This window comes from Prionailurus bengalensis, chromosome B4 (genome assembly GCF_016509475.1).
Source record: "Prionailurus bengalensis isolate Pbe53 chromosome B4, Fcat_Pben_1.1_paternal_pri, whole genome shotgun sequence".
Classification (NCBI taxonomy): domain Eukaryota; kingdom Metazoa; phylum Chordata; class Mammalia; order Carnivora; family Felidae; genus Prionailurus; species Prionailurus bengalensis.
The window spans coordinates 76475966-76495353 of record NC_057358.1 but is presented as its reverse complement, the minus strand read 5'-3'; the positions used below and the strand labels follow the sequence as shown (position 1 = coordinate 76495353).

At 45.3% G+C, this 19388-nt stretch overlaps 1 protein-coding gene and 1 long non-coding RNA gene across 3 annotated transcripts in view; both read left to right on the top strand.

Moving 5' to 3' along the window:
* FAIM2 (Fas apoptotic inhibitory molecule 2) overlaps positions 1 to 595 on the top strand; it is a 30730-nt gene extending 30135 nt beyond the window's left edge. For both annotated transcript variants that reach the window (XM_043563835.1, XM_043563836.1), the window contains one exon: positions 338 to 595. In XM_043563835.1, coding sequence (XP_043419770.1) covers positions 338 to 487 — 150 coding nt within the window. In that variant the 3' untranslated portion in view covers positions 488 to 595. The remainder of the gene's footprint in view (positions 1 to 337) is intronic.
* Positions 596 to 950: 355 nt separating this feature from the next.
* On the top strand, positions 951 to 18312 carry LOC122473368. Its single transcript, XR_006294652.1, has 3 exons — positions 951 to 1760; positions 9905 to 9915; positions 18302 to 18312. It is a non-coding gene; the product is annotated as an uncharacterized LOC122473368 (long non-coding RNA).
* The last annotated feature ends 1076 nt before the right edge of the window (positions 18313 to 19388 follow it).

Sequence of the window (19388 nt, the reverse complement as noted above, 5' to 3'; positions counted from 1 at the left end):
TGTGGCACTTCGCATTTCTCTTTGGTTACACTCATACTAATAACTAGTTCCCCTCTAGACTCTAAGCTCTATGAGGTCGGGGATCTTGTCTGTCTTGTTCTTTACTATTTCCCCGTGCTTGGCACATAGTAGGTGCTTGGGAAACAGGTGTTAATTAGAGATGGAAGGTGTTGGGAAAGTTCCAGATTCGGGCTGTTCCAGGAGGGTCACTGAGTGGCCAAACTGTACATGATGGTAACAAAATCAGAGAGGGCCTGGGGGGGGGGGACACTGGGCCCCCTTGGTCAGTGTCAGAGTGATGGACTTTCTGACTTCTTTCTTTTCCCCCTTCCCGCAGTTCCTGGCATTTGACACCCAGTTGCTGATGGGTAACCGACGCCACTCACTGAGCCCTGAGGAGTATATTTTTGGAGCCCTCAACATTTACCTAGACATCATCTACATCTTCACCTTCTTCCTGCAGCTTTTTGGCACCAACCGGGAATGAGGAGCCCTTCCTTCCTTCCTTCCTTCCTTCAAAGAATGTCCCCCTTGCTGGTCCTCTGACCCTCCCTGTGCTCCTGCAAGCCCAGATATAAAACTAGCTGCCAGCCCATCCTGTGGCCTCCCCTCAGCCCGACACTCACACCCTCACCCTCTGCAGCTTGTACCCAACCACCAGGGGCCCTGTGGAACTGAGGTCACACCATCCCCTGTGCTGCCCCTTCCCCCCAGTTACATCTCCCAAAGTGGACAGTCAAGGCTGGAGGCTCCCCTGGGTTTGAGGACCCACAGAACGAGTGGGAGGAGCCCGACAGGATTCCAGATGTGGGAAAGGGACCCCAGGAAGCCTGACTGAGGCCTGCACCCCACCAGAGTTCCTCCTAAGACTGCCACAGCTGTGTGACCTTGGGGCACACTGTCCTGTGTCCAATCCACTCCTCCCTTCTTTCCTTCCAGATCAGGCACTGACCCTTGTAAGGAAGGGGGCGGGAGGACAGCTGGGCAACGAGGCGAGGCTGCTCTGCAGGGTGGGGGGATGTGGGGGGACCAAATGGTTGTCTCAGACTGCCAGTCCTCTCTGAGCTTTGGGACTAGCAGCTTGTTCTCGGCACTTGAGCCCTGGGGCCAAGGGCAATGGGAGAGGGACAGGATACCAGCGCCATCTGCACTTGCCTTGGTTTAGCTTCCTGGGCCATGATGGAGCACTGTTGGGGCAGGAGGTGGGGACAGGGGGCTCTGCTCCTAAGTGGGGACCTACCTGTCCTGGGGCTGTAAGGGAGGTGGGAGTCAGCAGCCTGCCGAGAGGCGTGGGCTCTGTAGTAGCACCCATTCACCCAGACCTTCATCTCCCTGGGGGTGTTTGAGGTTGGCAGGACTGAGACCCATATTCCCACATCCTCTTCTCTTGATCCCCTGGGCTGCCCCCGACCCCACGCCTGAGGCTGAGTGGAGTGCTTGGGCCCTAGAGGATTGGAGGTTCCTGGAGAGGGAGGGTTATTCTAGCTGCTGAACAAGTCCCCGTGGGAGGGAATCCTGCCCTGCCCCACGGCCTTTGTGCCCTTCTTATTTCCTAAACTCTCCCCCATCTGCTGCCAGGCCTCCTGAGGCCTCAGCTGGCAGTGCCCCCATGTCCCTCCCCCTGGCTTCTCCGGCCATTCAGCCCAGAGTCCTAAGCCCCCTCCATTCCTTATCTCCTTATCTCTCCAATCTGGAAGCTGTTCAGCTGATGCTAACAGCCAGGGCCAATCCCTCCAGCTGGTCCCATGTGATGAAGTCGGGTCTCCTTATCAGCCTCCAGGCGGCTGCGATCTCCACCAGGGTGTGCGTCAGCCACCCGGCCCCCTGCAGGCCCTGCTGGGGAGGGGACCAGGGGGCCACACCTGGGGGAAGTGTGTAGCCGGCACCCAGCAGCCGACTCTGGGCCAGTGGAAAGTTACTGGGTGGAGTCAGGGAGGCTCAGATACCTGCACCTTCCCTTGGCCTCTCCCTCCAGGGCTCGCCTCTCTCCCCTGTGCTGGGGGCTCTGTTTGCTCCTGGAGGGAGTGACTAGGTATGTTACCTGTCTGTTTTGACTCTTCCCTCTCCGCCCTTCCTGTTGCCAGCTTCCAAAACACACTGCAGAAGCATTTGAAATTTTGTTCCACCTTGGGTATTTGAGGACAGAGGGAACCAAGAACAGATGGTGGTGTTGGTGGATGAGACAAAGGCAACTGGGAGCATGGCTGGGATGCCTACTCTGTGCTGGTCTAAGTCAGTCCGTGAAAACAATCCTATAAAGGGAGTAGCCTGCATATACCGACTGCAGAGGGAAAAGCTGAGGCGATTGCGGGGACTGGTAACGAGTCCAAGGTCATACAGCTGACAGACAAGGTTGGGGCTGGAATGAGACTGGGCAGTCAGGCCCTGACAGCTCTGGAGATTTGTTGGCCTCAGTGCCGCCCCTGGCCTCCCCCTCCCCCCACTACCACCATCAAATTTTGTACTTTGTAGTTGCCACCTTCTGGGCACAAGATGGGAAACCGGAATCTGATTTCTGATTCACGGCCTCACTGCCGATGGCTCATGGTATTAAGCTGTGATTAGTTTCGTATCAGCAAGATGGAAGACCATGGCCAGAGAGGTGCCAGAACACTTACTTGCACTGACTTCCTTATGCAGTTGCTACCTTTCTTCACTTCCTCTCCTGAGCTCTGGTCCTAGCTCCAGAGGCGTCACTCCCCCACTCCTTGGCTGCTATTCTCAGCCTGGGCCTTGGTCATGTTTCCCAGAATCCTCCTGTCCAAGTCCTCCTCTTCCTGGGACAGTTTTTGCAGAAATAGGATTGAGAAGCTTATCCAAGGCTGGGCTCCAAAAGCTTGGGGGAGGAGGTAAGCCCTCAGCAACAAACAACATGACTGGGCAACTTGGCATTCTCAAAGCAGCGTGTGCTGTCCAGTCTCCCGCTCTGGGTCCTGGGAGGGATCCGGGACACAGTGAGCTGGCAGCAGAGTCAGGGCTCGGTGCCCTCGTCCCCGCTGCATCAAGGCCAGAAAGAGCCCCAAGAACACCTGGATGGGCCTTGGAAGGAGGAAGGGGGTGGGGGAAGGTGTTACAGGAATGTGGGATTAGGAGAAACCTGAGCTGACCAGGTGCCACAAGCTGCAGAGAGGAGAGACCGCTGGCCCCATACATTTTTGGCAAGGGTGGGGCTGGGCCCAGGAAGGGGTAGTTGGATTTTACAGAGCTGGAGGCAGCCAGGAATCTGACCATCTGTGATGAAGTCGGAGGAAGACAGATCAAGAGATCTTCTCCTGGGATTGTAGCTGGGCGCCTGGGAGGCACAGGGAATTCCCCGGACTCCTGCCCCAATTCCCAGGTGCATGTGTGGCTCCTGTGTTGCCCGTGGAAGCCCAGGAATCTCAGGGGAGTCAAGATCCAACAGATACCCGTATGTTAAAAGCCTCTGCCTCTTGCTCCCTCAGCCTCCTGGGGACAAGTCCAGGAGCTATCAGCTCGCCCGGTGGGGGGGGGGGGGGGGGTGGGGGGGGGGGGTGCTGGATTTCACACAAGCCCTTTGCTGCCCCTCGGTGGCCGCCTGAGGAAAAGCAGGGTCTGGTTCTGCAGGGAAGAAGCATAAGGGCTGTGTGTGGCCTGTTTCAGGCAGGATTTGGTTTTCACTCTCGGCTCTTCTCAGACCTCTCTCCTCTTCGGCCTCCGACTGATCCCTTTAGTCCAAGCATCGTCACATCTCTGGGACACTGTTCACCTGTCTGCTGGACACCACCCTGCACCACCCGGCAGCCAGAGCTTTCTCCCAAGTGACTGAGGGCAGACATACCGCCAGACACAGTCCTTTTGGCCTCAGCTCCTCCAAGTTTCCCAGGGTCCGCGCCTGTTCCCTTCCCTGGCCTCACCTTCCTGGTCCGTGACTGACAGGAGATAAGAATAAAATTATGACACCTGAACCATTTCCTCGGCCTGCCTTTTGCTTGTCGCCTCAGATGGCCGGGGAGTCTGTGTGTGAGGTTTAACTCAGATTCAATGTGAAAAGTTCACACCAGAGCTGTTTCTCCCAGCATAGCTAAGTGTGAATTAAATCTCCACATTTATCTTGATGTGGAAAAAGAAACACTGATCTTCCTGTCCGTATATACCCTTTGCAGAGGCTCTTGGGATCCCTGGACCTGTCACAGCCCTACCAGAGGTGCCTCCAGATAGGAAACCTTCCAGGGAAGCCTTTGTGCGTCGTTCTGTTAGAAGATGCCTCCTTATTTTGACCCAAAATCTGTTCCTCTAGAAGGAGGGCCTATGTTGTAGCTGGAAGGATCCCCAGGAGCAGTAGCTTTAAGAGTCACCCCTCCTGTGGAACCTTTCTCAGTCCTTCCCCCAGGTACCCTCACTCACCGCTCCTAGGAGCCCCCCTGCCCTGTACCACCCTGGTTACATTTTAGTCGCTCTTTCTATCTCCTTCTGTGACACTTGAGCTCCTTGAAGGCATGAACTGTGTCTTGTTCACCCTTGAATCCACAGGACTTACGGCCAATAGTCTCAATAATGCCTTTTGGATGAACGGAGGGATGAATGGATCTGCGCCAACCCGTTGGTTTTACTGAGGAGGAAACTAAGGAGCAGAAGGTGCAGTGATTTGTCCAAGTTTATACACGAGTTAGTGACTGCGAGTGGGACCAGAAGGCACGTGGGGTGGAGATTACACTGCCGAGTTCCTTCAGGGAACTTGGGGCCGAGGGTGCCGTGTGGGAGGGGGACACACCACACTGAAGCAGTGGGAGACAGTCTCCTCCTCTGTGACAAGGTTTTGGTATAAATTCAGCTCTAGCAGGGAAACGAGCAGGGCAACATTGAGGGGACCCTGAAGAGAGAATGAACAACACGTATTAAGCACTCGCTGTGTACTAAGCACTTCCATAGACAACAAAGATAGGAGAGGGAGAAAACGGTGTTGCAGAACAGAAGACGTAGACGACAGCTCCTGACTACTCAGCTGATGCTCCCAAGCAAACGCTCTTTACAGCATCCCTGGCAGGGAAGCAGGTGCTGAGATGTGGAACAGTGAGGGGAGTGAGGTTCTGAGTCAGGGTCTAGAGCGTATGAAAGGCTGAGCCTTGCAGACTGGTGGAAAGGGAGGGAGGGCCGGCTACATAGGCGGGGTCGGCAACACTGGGCTCCCTCAGCTCTTCCAGCTTCCAGCCAGCCCTTCAGCCCCACTGGGTCTGTCTTCGGCCCACTCATTCTTCTTCCTTCGTTTCCTAGGGCTGGAGTAACAGATGACCACAAACTGGTCGCTGAAAACAACAGAAGTGAGTTATCCTCACACAGTTGTGGAGGCTAGAAGCCTGAAATCAAGGGATCAGTAGGGTTGGTTCCTTTTGGAGGCTCTGGGGGAGAACACATTGCATGCCTCTCTTCTAGCTTCGGGCGACTCCTAGCAATCATTTCCTTGGCTTGTGGCTGCCCTCCCATCTCCACCTTTGTCTTCACATGACCTTTGCTCCTGTGTCTCTGCATCTTGAATCTCCCTCTCCTTTCTCTTATAAAGCTACCTGTCCTGGATTTAGGGCCCACCCTACATTCAGGATGATGATCTCTTCTCAAGGTCTTGAATTACGGCTACAAAGACCCTATTTCTGAAAAAGGTCACTTTCCCAGATACCGGGGTGTTAGAACTTGAACATCTCTGCTTGGATATCACTATACAATCCACTATACCATCCGCTCCCTTCTGGCAGCTACTGTCTCAAGCGGTGGCCTTCAAGCACATCCGTCACCCGCACCCCCTGGGGATGGTCCTCGCACCAAGGCTCTTCATTCACATTCCCAGGCTCCTAAGTTAGGCTGGAGAAATGACAGAGCTGAGCTGACCTGGTCCGCTTCACATATGTCATCTGCTCTCACTCAAGCCTGGCTACTCCCAGCAAACTTATGTTTGCCCTCTTGCTGATTACATACACACACACACACACACACACACACACACACCTACCTACACACAGACACTCATACACACAAAGATCCTTTCTGCCCAGCCTACTAACCCCAAACCTTCTCCAAGATCTCTGGTTTCTTTTCTGGGAAAACTTTGCCAAAAGAAGTGAGCCTTATCCTGTCCCTCCAGAGCTCTACGCCTCTTTATTAGCTCCTTTTTCTCCATGCTAAGGAGGCTAGATGCTCTAGCCAAGAGACCCGGCTGGTCCAGTCTTCCAGCCATGCCCATCAAGTGGCAGCCATGTGAGGGAAGAAGCCATTTTGGAAGTAGATCCCCTAACTTTGGCTATTTCAGCCCCTAGCCATTTGAATTTTCCAAGCTGAGGCCCAAGACATCACGGAGCATAGACAAACCATCCCCTGTATGCCTCATCCCAATTCCTAATCCACATAAACCACGAGCATAATAGTTAATGCCACTAAGTTCAAAGTAGTTTGCTCTGCAGCAACACAGTTTGGTTGCGGGAAGGGAGACGCTGCCATAGGAAAACTTAAAACATCTGTCATTTCTTGGGCATTCCAGGTAATAGAAGACACCGGCCAGACCTCAATGAGTCTGTTAGGGAAGGCTAGACGGGCTTCAAGGAGAAGGAGACTGCAGGTGAAAGTTCAAGGGAAAGTTGAGAAAAATGTACTTGGAAGCTGGAGGAACAAAGACCCTTGTGTCATGGTAGAAACTTCGGCAAGACTTTTAGCTGCACTAACTCGAAAAATAGAAAAATACCTGACGAACTGATGTCGCTAGCTAGAAAGATTTCCAGGCGGAACGTTGAAAGCGTCAACTGTCTTATTTTGGCTTCGTATCATAAGAAACAGATAGTGAGAGGAAAGCTAAAGAAGAAATTGTTCCGTTTTTGAGCAGAATTTGGAGGAGGTATAAAAAGGCCATGACAGTCTTTCGAGCTAGCTAAGAATTCTCAATATAATAAAGGGCCCCATGGCAAAGATCAAACCCAGGACACTGTCAGGAAAACCCAGTCTCCTGGGGAAGACGAGGCCAGAAGTATGATTGTAAGGTCCTCTTAAACCCTCAGAGGGGCACCTCGGTGGCTCCGTGGGTCAAGCATTTGAGTCTCGATTTCAGCTCAGGTCACCGTTTCACGGCCAAGGGATCGAGCCCCGCCTTGGGCTCTGCACTGGGCATGGAGCCTGCTTAAGATCCTCTCTCCCTATCTCTCTGCCCCCACCCCCTGCTCACATATACACTCCCTCTCTTGAAATAAATACATTTAATTTTCTTAAAAAGCCCTCAGAAAGATCTAAAACGGTGCCTCCATGGAATCTTTCAAACAGACAGAAGTACTCCTAGAGTCTTCAAGGCATTTGTCGCACAGCCGCTCTGCTTCTACAGATCTTGAAGAGACTCCCTCGGCAGCCTCACTGGGGGCCCAAGACAGGGGGGGCCTTGTCTCAGAGAGACTTATGAGTGCGAGTTGTCTGATGAAGTGAACTCCAGTGAGATTCATAGCAAAAAGACAGAATATATAAGACTTGTATTGGTTGAAGCACCACCAGCTCAGCCTGCAAAGGAGAGAAATAATACAAAGTGAAAAGCGGCCTTTGGACTCTTGGACTTCTAAGGGCAGGAAGCAGGCTGAGAAAACTACTCAGCTGTAATATGGGCTATTTCCTATAGAAAAGAAAGTGACTCCAAAGGCAAAACCAGAAGGCCAGAGGGTAGAGTTAAGAGCCACAGGTGATCATTGCCAGGGAGCAATACTGGGCCCTAGTCAAGGAACTGGTAACAGGTAGCCAGCTGGAGTTCACAATTGCTATAACCAATGTCTGCGGTGGACCTCACCTTTCTCCCTTTTGAGCCAGAGCCTCTATTGTAGTTGTCCTACGCCTGTCCAGCTCCTGTACATTGTGTGTGTGTGTAGGTGGGTGGGGGTAAATAACTTGCCTTTAGTTCAGATTAAGAACACCCTTACCTAAGGAACCAAATGTGAGGAGCTTCACATGCGCATAGACTTGATTTAGATGTGATTCTGGACCTCAAACCTAAGCCTGATGTTGTAGTGGGAAGAAACTTTTGGGGGCCTCGGGAGGGACATGAGGCCAGAGGGTAGAACAGAGCAGTTTAAAACAATGCCCACCGTTCTTTGACCAATGGAATGTGATGGAAGTGCTCTTGTGTGAGTTCCGTGAGTTCCCTGGCCAGCAGCTGTGGCAGAAGCCCTGGTTGAGCCCGACGGGACCTCCTTGGTTCAGAAGCTCTTCACTGGACCAGTCCCTATGGCACTGGGATGGAATGTGCTGAGTGACTGGACCCGGATCATATATTCATCCCTGAGCTGCACTCACTGATGGGGATAGGGAATATGAGGGATATTTCCCCAAAAGATAATCAGAGTGTGGCTCCCAGAGAATGTTGAATGCCAATCGGCCAAAAACAGCACATGTCTACCACCTTAAGACAGAGTCTGTCCTCAGGGAACTCAGCATAGTGGTATGGAGGTGACAGGAAAGTGACTGTAATGTGGTAGGTGCCACACTAGCATAGTTAGATGAAGAGTTAGAAAAGTCTTCTTGGAGAACTTTGAGCTGGATCTTAAAAGATGAGTCCATTTTATTCAAGCAGGCAAGAGAAAAGAGGGCCTTTCAGACAAAGGATACAGCTTGAACAAGGGCCTGGTGTGTGTGTGTGTGTGTGTGTGTGTGTGTGTTTGAAGGGCCCAATAACTGACATTGTGTGCCTCTTCTAGCATGATGTATTATCAAGGACGCATTCTACTTATGTAATTTCTACCAAAAAACTCAAAGCCTGAATCTGATACACGAGGAAATGCTAGACAAAACCAAATCAAGGGATATTCCACAAACTAACTAGCTTGTATTCCTTACAAATGTTCTGCAATGAACCAGTGATAAAGAGCACACTTAACATGATGAGCCCTGAGTAATATATAGAATTGCTGAATCACTATACCATATACCTGGTACTGGTATAACACTGTTAACTATACTGGAATTAAAATGTTTAATTTAATACAAAAGAGATCTAAAATTTTTTAAAATGTTCTGAAATGTAGGCTTTCGGTGTTATCTCCAAAAGAGACTATAGCTCCATTGAAGCTCAGTGGGTAATACATAAAACATTAATTTGCTTAATATTGATCAAATATACAGATGCACACATATATTTTATGTATGCTTACGAAGAAGAAAAAAATCTAGGTGGATATACGTTAAAATGTTCATTGTGGTCATCTCCAGGTGATGAATAAGACTTTGGGTCTTTTCTGGTGGCTTATCTAGATTTACCAATTTTTCTGTATTGAAAAATTACATAACTCAGATAATAAAATATACTATAGGGGTGCCTAGGTGGCTAAGTCGGTTATGTGTCGGACTTCGGCTCAAGTCATGATCTCACAGTTTGTGAGCTCAAGCCCTGCTTTGAGTAAGCACGAGCCCAATTGCTCTCTCTCCCCCTCTCTCTCTCCCTCTTTCCCCTTTATGGGATTCTCTCTCTCTCTCCCTCTCTCTCTGTCCCTCATTCACTTGCACCCTCTCTCTCAAAAAAAATACATTTATACTATAAAGAAAAATTCAAAGAATAAATAGACAACAAAGAAGGAAGAATGATAGGAAAGAAGGAAAGGAGGAAGGGAAGGCAGATGGAAAGGAAATTGGCAGTGTGACAGTGACAAAGTATCACCTACTTGGTGCATGAAGTATCCTTTCCCGAGTCTTACTTTGTTCGTCCTCTTGGTACAACTGTACATTGTTGAGAACCTATTCCTTCTTTATAAACCAAGCATTCATTCAGTTAGGTGGCATTTATTTAGCTGCCAGCACCGTGCAGTTGGGGACGCAAAGACAGGACATGGTCACTTCCTTCAGTAAGTTCCGAGTAACTGAAAAAAATTGCAATGTTGTATGATAAAGGCAGTAACAGACTCATGTAGGTAGAGGGAGGGAAATACTCTTTCTGAAGAAGAGCGTGTGGTGCTGTCCCACAAAAGAGGACACACATGAGCTGGGTCTCAGAAAAGTAGGAATTGCCGGGGTACGGGGGGTAGATGCCAGGCATAGGGAACAGCATGTGCAAGGACATGGAGCTCCCACCCAGCCTATTCAGGGACTATTAGTGGTTCAATGTGGCTGGAATAGAGATGTTAGAATGGGGAGGGGAGTGGGCGGAGGAGATGAAGCTGGAGAAACAGGCCAGTGTTTAGAGGACCTTGTGGATCATCTTTGCCACTCAAGGCCGCTCCGTGGGCCAGCAGCCTTGGCATTACTTGGGAGCCTGTCAGAAGTCCAGACCCCAGACCTTCTGAATCAGGATCTGCATTTTAACAAGAGGTTCAGGTGAGTCATGTGCATATTCATGTTTCAGAAGCCCTTTGGACTTCATCCTGTAGATACCAGGGAGCCTGACAGATCTGTCTTCCCTTCATGTCCTTAGTAAGGGAAAGGGTGGGGTTCTTCATCTTCTCTTCTAGGTTTCTTCACCAGCTCCTCTGCCTCCGCTAACCCCAGAACATTCCAGGCCTCCACCCCACTGTTCCCTTCACAGACCTTGCCTCAGCCACATTATCCTCAACACGCCTTACAAAATTCTTGAATGTAGGGAATCCCTTGGGTTTGAAAGATGTAAATGGAAAGGGTAGGATTCTATGATTCTATGGAAGGATACTTTGCATAGTAGGGTGACCTTATGAAACTCATTATGCCCAGGCAGTGGTACATGCCGAAAATGTAAGTAGGTTCAAATAACATTTAGAAAAATTTACAGACGCTGAGTCCGTAGTGAATTCAGAAGGGGAACTGAGGATGCTTGGAGACATCATTCCTAACCTTTTCTTCGTAATAAGCTGTGTTGGGGGGGGGGGTTTCTTTTCTGACTATAAAATTAATATGTGTGCATTATTGAAAGCATGGGAAATACATTAGAAGAAGAAAATAAAATGGCAGTCAGAGGGAAAAACAAACTGGGAGAGAGATGGAAATCAAGGGCATGAATGTGTGCGCAGACACACACACACACACACACACACACACACACACACACTTCTCTTCCACCCACTCCCTGGCTCCTTTTGATCTGGTTGTCAATAATTGTGAATTAATCAATATTCAACGTTTACCTTATTAAGACTACAAACCCTGTCGACGCTGAACTACGTAGTATACGGTTTCCTTTCTTGCACAATGTTTTGCTTTTCTGGAGGTTAATCAGTTATTGTGGCTAATTGTCCATTTGCTTAATTTCCTATGTCCTTATTAATAACTTATCTTTACTACTTACATGGGTAAATATCCTCTCAATATGTCCAAATATATTAAATGTTCTATCAGTTTTATCTTGTTGACACCTTATTATCTTTCCAAATCTTCTGATTTCTCTAACCTGCACTGGTTGCTCCGAATATCTGTTGTTCAGCTGTTATACAGGAATCCTCGGGCCTCCCCATTCCAGGGAATACCCTTCACCACTCTCCTCTATTAGAAACATGCATTCTAGACTCCATGGATTTCTCGGTTCTTACCTCATTTTGGTGGAAAACCTTTCCCAACGGCTTCCTCAGGAAGAGTTGATGGGAAAACATGTTTTTGGCTTCTCGCATGTCTGGAAGTGTCTTCATTTTGTGTTCACACTTAATTAATCATTTGGCTGTGTATCAAATGAAAGATTGGAAATAAATTTCCTTCAGAATTTTCAAAACATTGTTTCATTGCCTTCTAGCTGCCAGTGTTGCTGTTGAGAAATCCACTATTATGATTCTTGAACCCTTCCATGAAATCTTCCTAAGAACATGTAGGGTTTCCTCTTTTTCCTCAATGTTCTCAAAATTTACCAAGTTGTATCATGATGGGGAACTGTCTTTATCCATTATACTTCACACCTGATCAGCCCTTCAGCTCTGGGAAATTTTCTTGAATTAGTTCTTTGATAGTTCTTTAATAGATTGATGGTTCCGTTCTCTCTGCTTTGTCTTTCTGGAACTCCTATTATTCGGATATCAGACCTTTGGGGCTGGACTCTATTTTTTTGTCTTCTATTTTCTATTCCTGCCTTCTTTGCTCTACTCTGTGGAAGACTGTCTCAATGTCATCTTCTAACTGTTCTATAGAGTGTTTCATTTCTGCTATTATATTTTTAATTCCCAAGACTTCTTTTTGTTCTTTAAATGTTCTTTTCACCCAATATTTTATTATGAAAGTTTCCAAACATATAGAAAAGTTGGAAGAATTTTATGGTAAATATCCATTTAATCACCACCTAGATTCTTTTTATAGCTTGTTTCATGGATGCACTATCTCTCTTATTTCTTAGAGGATGTTAATATTTAATATGAATGTTTCATGATTTTTTATGCTTTCTTCTCCCTGCAGAGTCTTTGCTCCTCTGTTTCTAGGCTGTTTGGACTCTTTCATATTAGAGACTTGCTTCAAATGTCTGATGAGCTAGGGTCACCCATCCTATTTTAAAAATAGTCCCCCCGATGGGATGTAGTAGGAAGAGTACATCCTCATCTAGGTAGTTTTCCTGCTCAAAACCAAATCTGAATCTGATTAAGACTCTAGAGCTAACCGACAATTCATATAGAATACAAAGTTCAAGAAACTTACTAAATGATTTCTACAATTCAGAATATCGGAAACTCTATAGGAGAATATATCTAATTTCTCCAACAAATAAAGGCTAAAGAAACAAAACCAAAAACACGCACACAAAAGAGGGAGTCACTATAGATTGAAAGACATATCAATCAAATGCCAGGTGTGGACCAACTGTAAAAATAGATATATTTATGAAACAATCGGGAAAATCTTATCACTTACTAAATACATTTGATATAAAGAAATTATTACCTTTTCCTTTTTAAAATTTTTTTTAATGTTTATTTATTTTTGAGAGAGAGATAGAGTCAAGCAGGGGAGGGGCAGAAAGAGATGGAGATACAGAATCGAAAGCAGGCGCCAGGCTCTGAGCTGTCAGCACAGAGCCCGATGCAGGGCTTGAACCCATGAACCGTGAGATCATGACCGGAGCCAAAGTCAGACACTTAACCGACTGAGCCCCCCAGGTGCCCCAAGAAATTATTATTAAAGTTTGTAGGTAATATGTGGCTGTATTAAAAAAAAAAAGTCCTTACCTTTAGAAAGATCTGTGTATTTACAGGTAAAATATGACATCTAGGATTTGCTTCAAGACTTAGAGTGGAGGCACTGTGGGTAGAGGTATGCAAGAAAGAAGATTGGCTCTCCGTTAGTAATTGTTGGAGCTGGGTAGCAGGTGCATGGAGATTATTACACCATTCTCTCTACTTCCACATATGTATGAAATTTTCCATTAAAAAAATGAGTGGGGCACTAGGAATCTGATCATAAACTCTGAGCTGGTGGAGGGGCTTGTCTCTATGGGCTTCACTGGCTGGTGTTCTGTCTGGGCCATTTCCCTAGAGAACACCTCCAAAAAGCCTCTTCAACCCTCCCAGTCAAAGGGTATAATCCTGGATGTCAGTTATCTAGAAAGTGATAGGTCAGGAAATCTGAGGTTTTCAATATTCAATGTATACATGTTTACTTAAGCTTGCCATGGGGTTATCCTTGCCACCAGTGGGCTGGTGTTCCCTAGACCAGAGATCCTCTATTTTACCTTTTCCGCTTTCTTCTGGGATTCATGAGAAGCAGTCATATGCCTGCATTGGGTGGTTATGAGAGTGGGGGTATAACTGCTTCTTACATCAATTCTCTAGTAATTCCTTTTATTTAAAAAAAACTTTTTGGGGCGCCTGGGTGGCTCAGTCAGTTGGGTATCTGACTTCAGCTCAGGTCATGATCTCACGGTTTGTGGGTCCAAGACCCGCGTTGGGTTCTGTGCTGACAGCTTGGAGCCTGGAGCCTGCTTTGGATTCTGTGTCTCCTTGTCTCTCTGCCCTCCCCCACTTGTGCTCTGTTTCTATCAAAAATAAATACATGTAAAAAAATTTTTTTTTAACTTTTTATTTTGAAATAATTATATGTGCACGGAAAGTCCCAAGATGGTTCAGTGAGGCCCCATATACCTTTCACCCAGTTGCCTTCAATGATTACATCTTACGTGATTATAGTGCACTATCCAAACTGGGAAATTAACATTAGTATGTGTGGATCTAGTTCTGTGACACTTTATCATTTAACCATTCACCTGAAGAAGGATAGTTTGGTTGTTTCCAATTGTTGTCGGCTATTACAAATAAAGCCCTATGAACATTCATGTAAAGGTGTGAATATAAATTTTCTTCTCTCTGGTATAAATGCCCAGGATTATGATTGCGTGGGTCATATGGTAAGTGCATGTTCATTTTTGTTCTTTTTCAAACAGATTTATTAAGATATAACTTACACAACATAGAGTTTGCCATTTAAAGTGTACAATTCAATATTTTTTTAGTATATTTAGAGGATGTGAATATACCATCATCACAATCTTTTTTAATGTTTTTTTTTTTGTTTTTGAGAGAGAGAGATAACACAGGGAAGGGGCAAAAAGAGAGGGAGAGAGAAAATCTCAAGCAGGCTCTGCACAGAGCATGGAGCCCAACTCGGGGCTCAATCCCATGAACCGTGAGATCATGACCTGAGCCTAAATCAAGGGTCAGATGCTTTACCAGCTGAGCCACCCAGGCACCCAGCCATAATCTAATTTTAGAACACTTTTGTCCCCTTAAAAAAAACCCTGTATCCATTAACAGTCAGTCCTTACTCTTCCTTTCCACACATCACTGCCCCATTCCTAAGTAACCATTAACTATTTTCTGGTTCTAGAATTTTGCCTATTCTGGACATTTTATATATGGTATCATATAATATGTGGTCTTTTGCAACTGGCTTCTTTCACTTAGCATATTTTCGAAGGTCATCCATATTTTATTAGTACTTCATCTTTTTTATTGCCAAATAATATAAATATACCACATTATAACATATTGTATTTAGCCATTCATCAGTTGAAGGACATATGGGTTGTTTCTACTTTTGGGCTACTATTAATAATGCAGCTGAACATTCGTATATAAACTTTGGTGTAGACACGTGTTTTCATTTACCTTGGATATACACTAGGAGTGTAATTTCTGGGTCATAGCATACTCTACATCTAACTTTTTGAGGAACAGCTAACTATTCTCCATATACGATGTACCATTTTATTTTATTTTATTTTATTTTTATTTTATTTTTTAATTTTTTTTTAACGTTTATTTATTTTTGGGACAGAGAGAGACAGAGCATGAATGGGGGAGGGGCAGAGAGAGAGGGAGACACAGAATTGGAAACAGGCTCCAGGCTCTGAGCCATCAGCCCAGAGCCTGACGCGGGGCTCGAACTCCCAGACCGCGAGATCGTGACCTGGCTGAAGTCGGACGCTTAACCGACTGCGCCACCCAGGCGCCCCACGATGTACCATTTTAGATTCTCACCAGCAATGTCTGAGGGTTCTAACTTCTCCACATTCTCATCAATATTTGTTATTATTATCTTTTTCATTTAATTTTTTTAAATTTTTAATGTTTATTTATTTTCGAGAGAGAGAGAAAACGAGAGAGCGGGGGAAGAACAGAGAGAGAGAGAGGCAGATGGAATCCAAAGCAGGCTCCAGGCTCTAAGCTGTCAGCACAGAGCCCTACACGGGGTTCAAACTCAAAGACTATGAGATCATGACCTGAGCTGAAGTCAGATGCTTAACTGACTGAGCCACCCAGGCACCCCTGTCTTTTTCATTTTAAACATTCTAGTTGGTGTATGCTTAGGAGTTTTTGTTGTTTGTTTGTTTTGTTTGTTGTTTTTTATCTTTATTTATTTTATTTTTAAAGATATGGTTTTTTTTATTTTTAAGTAATCTCTACACCAAACTTGGGGCTCAAACTGACAACCCCAAGATCAAGAGTTGCATGTTCTACCTACTGAGCCAGTCAGGTACTTTTGTTTGTTGTTTTTTAAAAGGAATCTGCCAAACTATTTTGGCCATGCCATTTGTCATTCTCAACAACAATATATGAGAATCCAAAATTTCTCTGCATTCAAGCATTTGAAGATGTCAGTATGTTTTTTTAATTCTCATTGTTCTAATACGTGTGTATGAATATCTCATCGTGGTCTTAGTTTGCATTTCCCTAGTGGCTAGTAATGTTTAACATCTTTTCATGTGTTTATCTGCCACTGGTATATCCTCTTCAGTGAAATGTTTCCAGATCTTTTACATATTTTCTAGTTAGATTGTTTGGGTTTTTTTTACCATAGGATTCTAAGAGTTCTTTACATATATTCTTTTTAACGTTTATTTATATTTGAGAGAGAGAGCATGGGCAGGGGACGAGTAGAGAGAGAAGGAGACAGAGGATCTGAAGCAGGCTCCTCGCTGTCAGTGCAGAGCCTGATGAGGGGCTCAAATCCACCAACTATGAGATCATGACCTTAGCCGATTGGATGCTTAACGGATTGAGCCACACAGGGACCCACAGAGTTGTTTACATATTTCCGATACAAATCTTTTGTTAGGTGTGTAGTTTACTAGTGTCTTTTCTCTATTTTTAGCTCGTCTTTTTACCCTCTTAACCAGCTTTTTCACAAAGTAAAAGTGATTAAGTCCAATTAGCTTTGATTAAGTCCAATTCATTGATTTTCTTCTTTTATAGCTCATGCATTTGGTGTCATATATAAGAATTCTTCATCAAGCCCTTGGTCCTAAAGACACTCTCCTATATTTTCTTCAGAAAATTGTATAGTTCTACACATTACATTTAAGTCTATTATCCTTATTAATTTTTGTATACGGTGTTTAGGTTGGAATCCTTTTTTTCTTTTGTTTTTTTGCCTATTGATACCTAAGTGTTCGAGCATCATTTATTGAAAGGAATAATTCTTCTGTTTTTGAGACACATCTACTCGCCATGTATCAGAAGTGTTTTTGCCATCAATTCCTGAAATTTTAGGGGACTCCATAGCATTAATTGTGGTTCTTCCTGACTTTCTTTTCCTAACGCCTTAGGAGTGAGCTCTCCCCGTTAGCTCAAGCGGTTACATTTGCGATCCACTTTCCAGTGTCCCACATTTTGTTGCTATTGTGCTTTCTCCAATTTTCTTTGTCCTTGAAGGTTTGTGAATTTACTACCATTTTAATGAGGTTTTAGGGGCACCTGGGTGGCTCAGTCGGTTAAACGTCCAACTTTGGCTCAGGTCATGATCTCATTGTTCGTGCGTTGCTGACAGCTCGGAGCCTGCAGCCTGCTTCGGGTTCTTTGTCTCCCTCTCTCTCTGCTCCTCCCCCACTCATGCTCGGTCTCTCTCTCAAAAATAAACAAACATTAACAAACAAAATTTTTTCGATAGAAATAAATAAATAAATAAACCAATGAGCCAACTAATGTACAAAAACCCAGCAGCAATCTTCTGGTCAGTATTCCAAAAACATTCACTCCCTTCCTCCTCACTCATTCTTCCTGGACAGAGATCAGTTAGTTTTATCCCAAATTCACGTTTTCTTTTCTTTTTCTTGGGCACATTGCTATATTCTGCATCTCTCTTGCATCCATGTGGGCCATGGACCTGAGTTCTGGCCAATAGAATGTACGTGGGAGTAAAGAATACCTCTTCTGGATCTGGCTCCTAAATTATCCCTTGAGATTGTCCAGGGTCTGTCCTCAGCTGCCAGATATGGAGGACTCACTGGAGGACTCTGAAGCCCCAGGGAAAGGTGGACCTTCTAGATGGGTCCATGAAGTCTCTGAGAAGCAGAGAGCCCTTCCCTCATTGCCCACTGACCCACAATGGACTGTGACAACGAGGAAGAAATAAACTTTTATTATGGTACGGCACTGAGATTTGGGGGCTTTTTATTATTGTACTTAGCGTGCCCTGACTAATTTGGCTCCACCTTTGGAGAAACTGCCTTTACCACCTGGATCTCTGTTTCCTTATCTGAAAATGAAGGGTTCAGAATAGGAGTTCTCTTTGTTGCCTTTCAGCTATAACATTCCATTTATAAATTGCATGGTTATAATTTTCAAGTGATTTAAAATTCTGCAAGGACTAATTATAGAATTTCTCAACTATAATAAAGAGTAAGTTCTCCAGGGATGCCTGGGTGACTCAGTCGGCTGAGTGTCCAACTCAGCTCAGGTCATGATCTCACAGTGCGTGAGTTTGAGCCCCACACCGTGCCCTCTGCTGTCAGCGTGGAGCCCACTTCGAATCCCCTGTCTCCCTCTTTCTCTACCCCTCCCCTACTCTCTCTCTCTCAAAAATAAATAAACATTAAAAAAAAAAAAAGGATAAGTTCTCCATTTACAGATGCAGTGTGTTCCAAAAGTCCAGGCAAGAGTCCCTTGCTGGGGTATTGTTTCAGTAGGGAAATAGATTCAATATTTAAAAACATACACGGATTCCTACTTAACTCTCAGCTCTGAGGCCCTATGACCCCCAAATGGAGGCAGTGAGTGAGGTGGAACAGCAGGGACTGAGCAGAGCCGCTAGGGCATGATTTGAGAGGGAAAGAATGGGAGGGTAGGATGGGCTAGACCATGGGCCAAGATATCCGCGTCACAAGGTTCCTTAGGAAGCTGTAGAAATCATTATACATGTCAACTGTCCCTTCCTGGGATATTTCCAATTCTGTATATATACCTCTCCGTTTTAGATGTTCTTGGGTACATGTTCCGTGCAGAGCAGAGATTTATTTTCCACGGAGCTAATGAAGCTCAGGTTTTAGGGTCCTCCTCCACATGTAGAACATAGCTAAGGCCCTAGAAATATGTTTACAAGGTCATTTGTTGTTGAATTTTTACCTGCTGCCCAGATGAAGGAAGAGTTCCAGAAGTCTCTTATCCACCCATGTTCTGACTCACATGATGTTATGACCTGTGGATGCAAGGCCGGAGTTCAAATCAATATCTAAACGTGTCCTACATTTAGCACCCGGCACCAGAAGTGTGCAGGAGTAGAGGAAAATAAAGCTTAGAAGATGTATGAAGCCAGAAGCTAGTCTGAAGAAAATTCTTCCGATTGTCAGCTGTGCAAAAATATAAGCAGAGGATTCTGTCCATGTTGACATCCAGTCAAAACAAGTTTTGTCCTGTTGGCAATATCCTCAATAACACAGTATATCATTAAGTGTACCATACATTCTTTTCTTTTTTGATGGGAACTGTTCAAAATACAATTTCTCAGAATTCCTAGCTTTACATATTTTTGATGACACAAATGACTAATATCAATGCAGAAAAGGAAAAACTCTTAATACACCAATTATAATGAGGTTTTCAAAGGCAAATCAGCTAGTAAATGTAGTAAATTTGAAGAGTATATCTAAGATTAATCCCTGTACAGGAAAAATTTTTAAAGCTGACAAACACCACAAATATCATAAAAAAAACTCCCATAATAATTTGATGAATTAAATGCCAGCCACGCTTGAATATTACTTTTTTCTTACA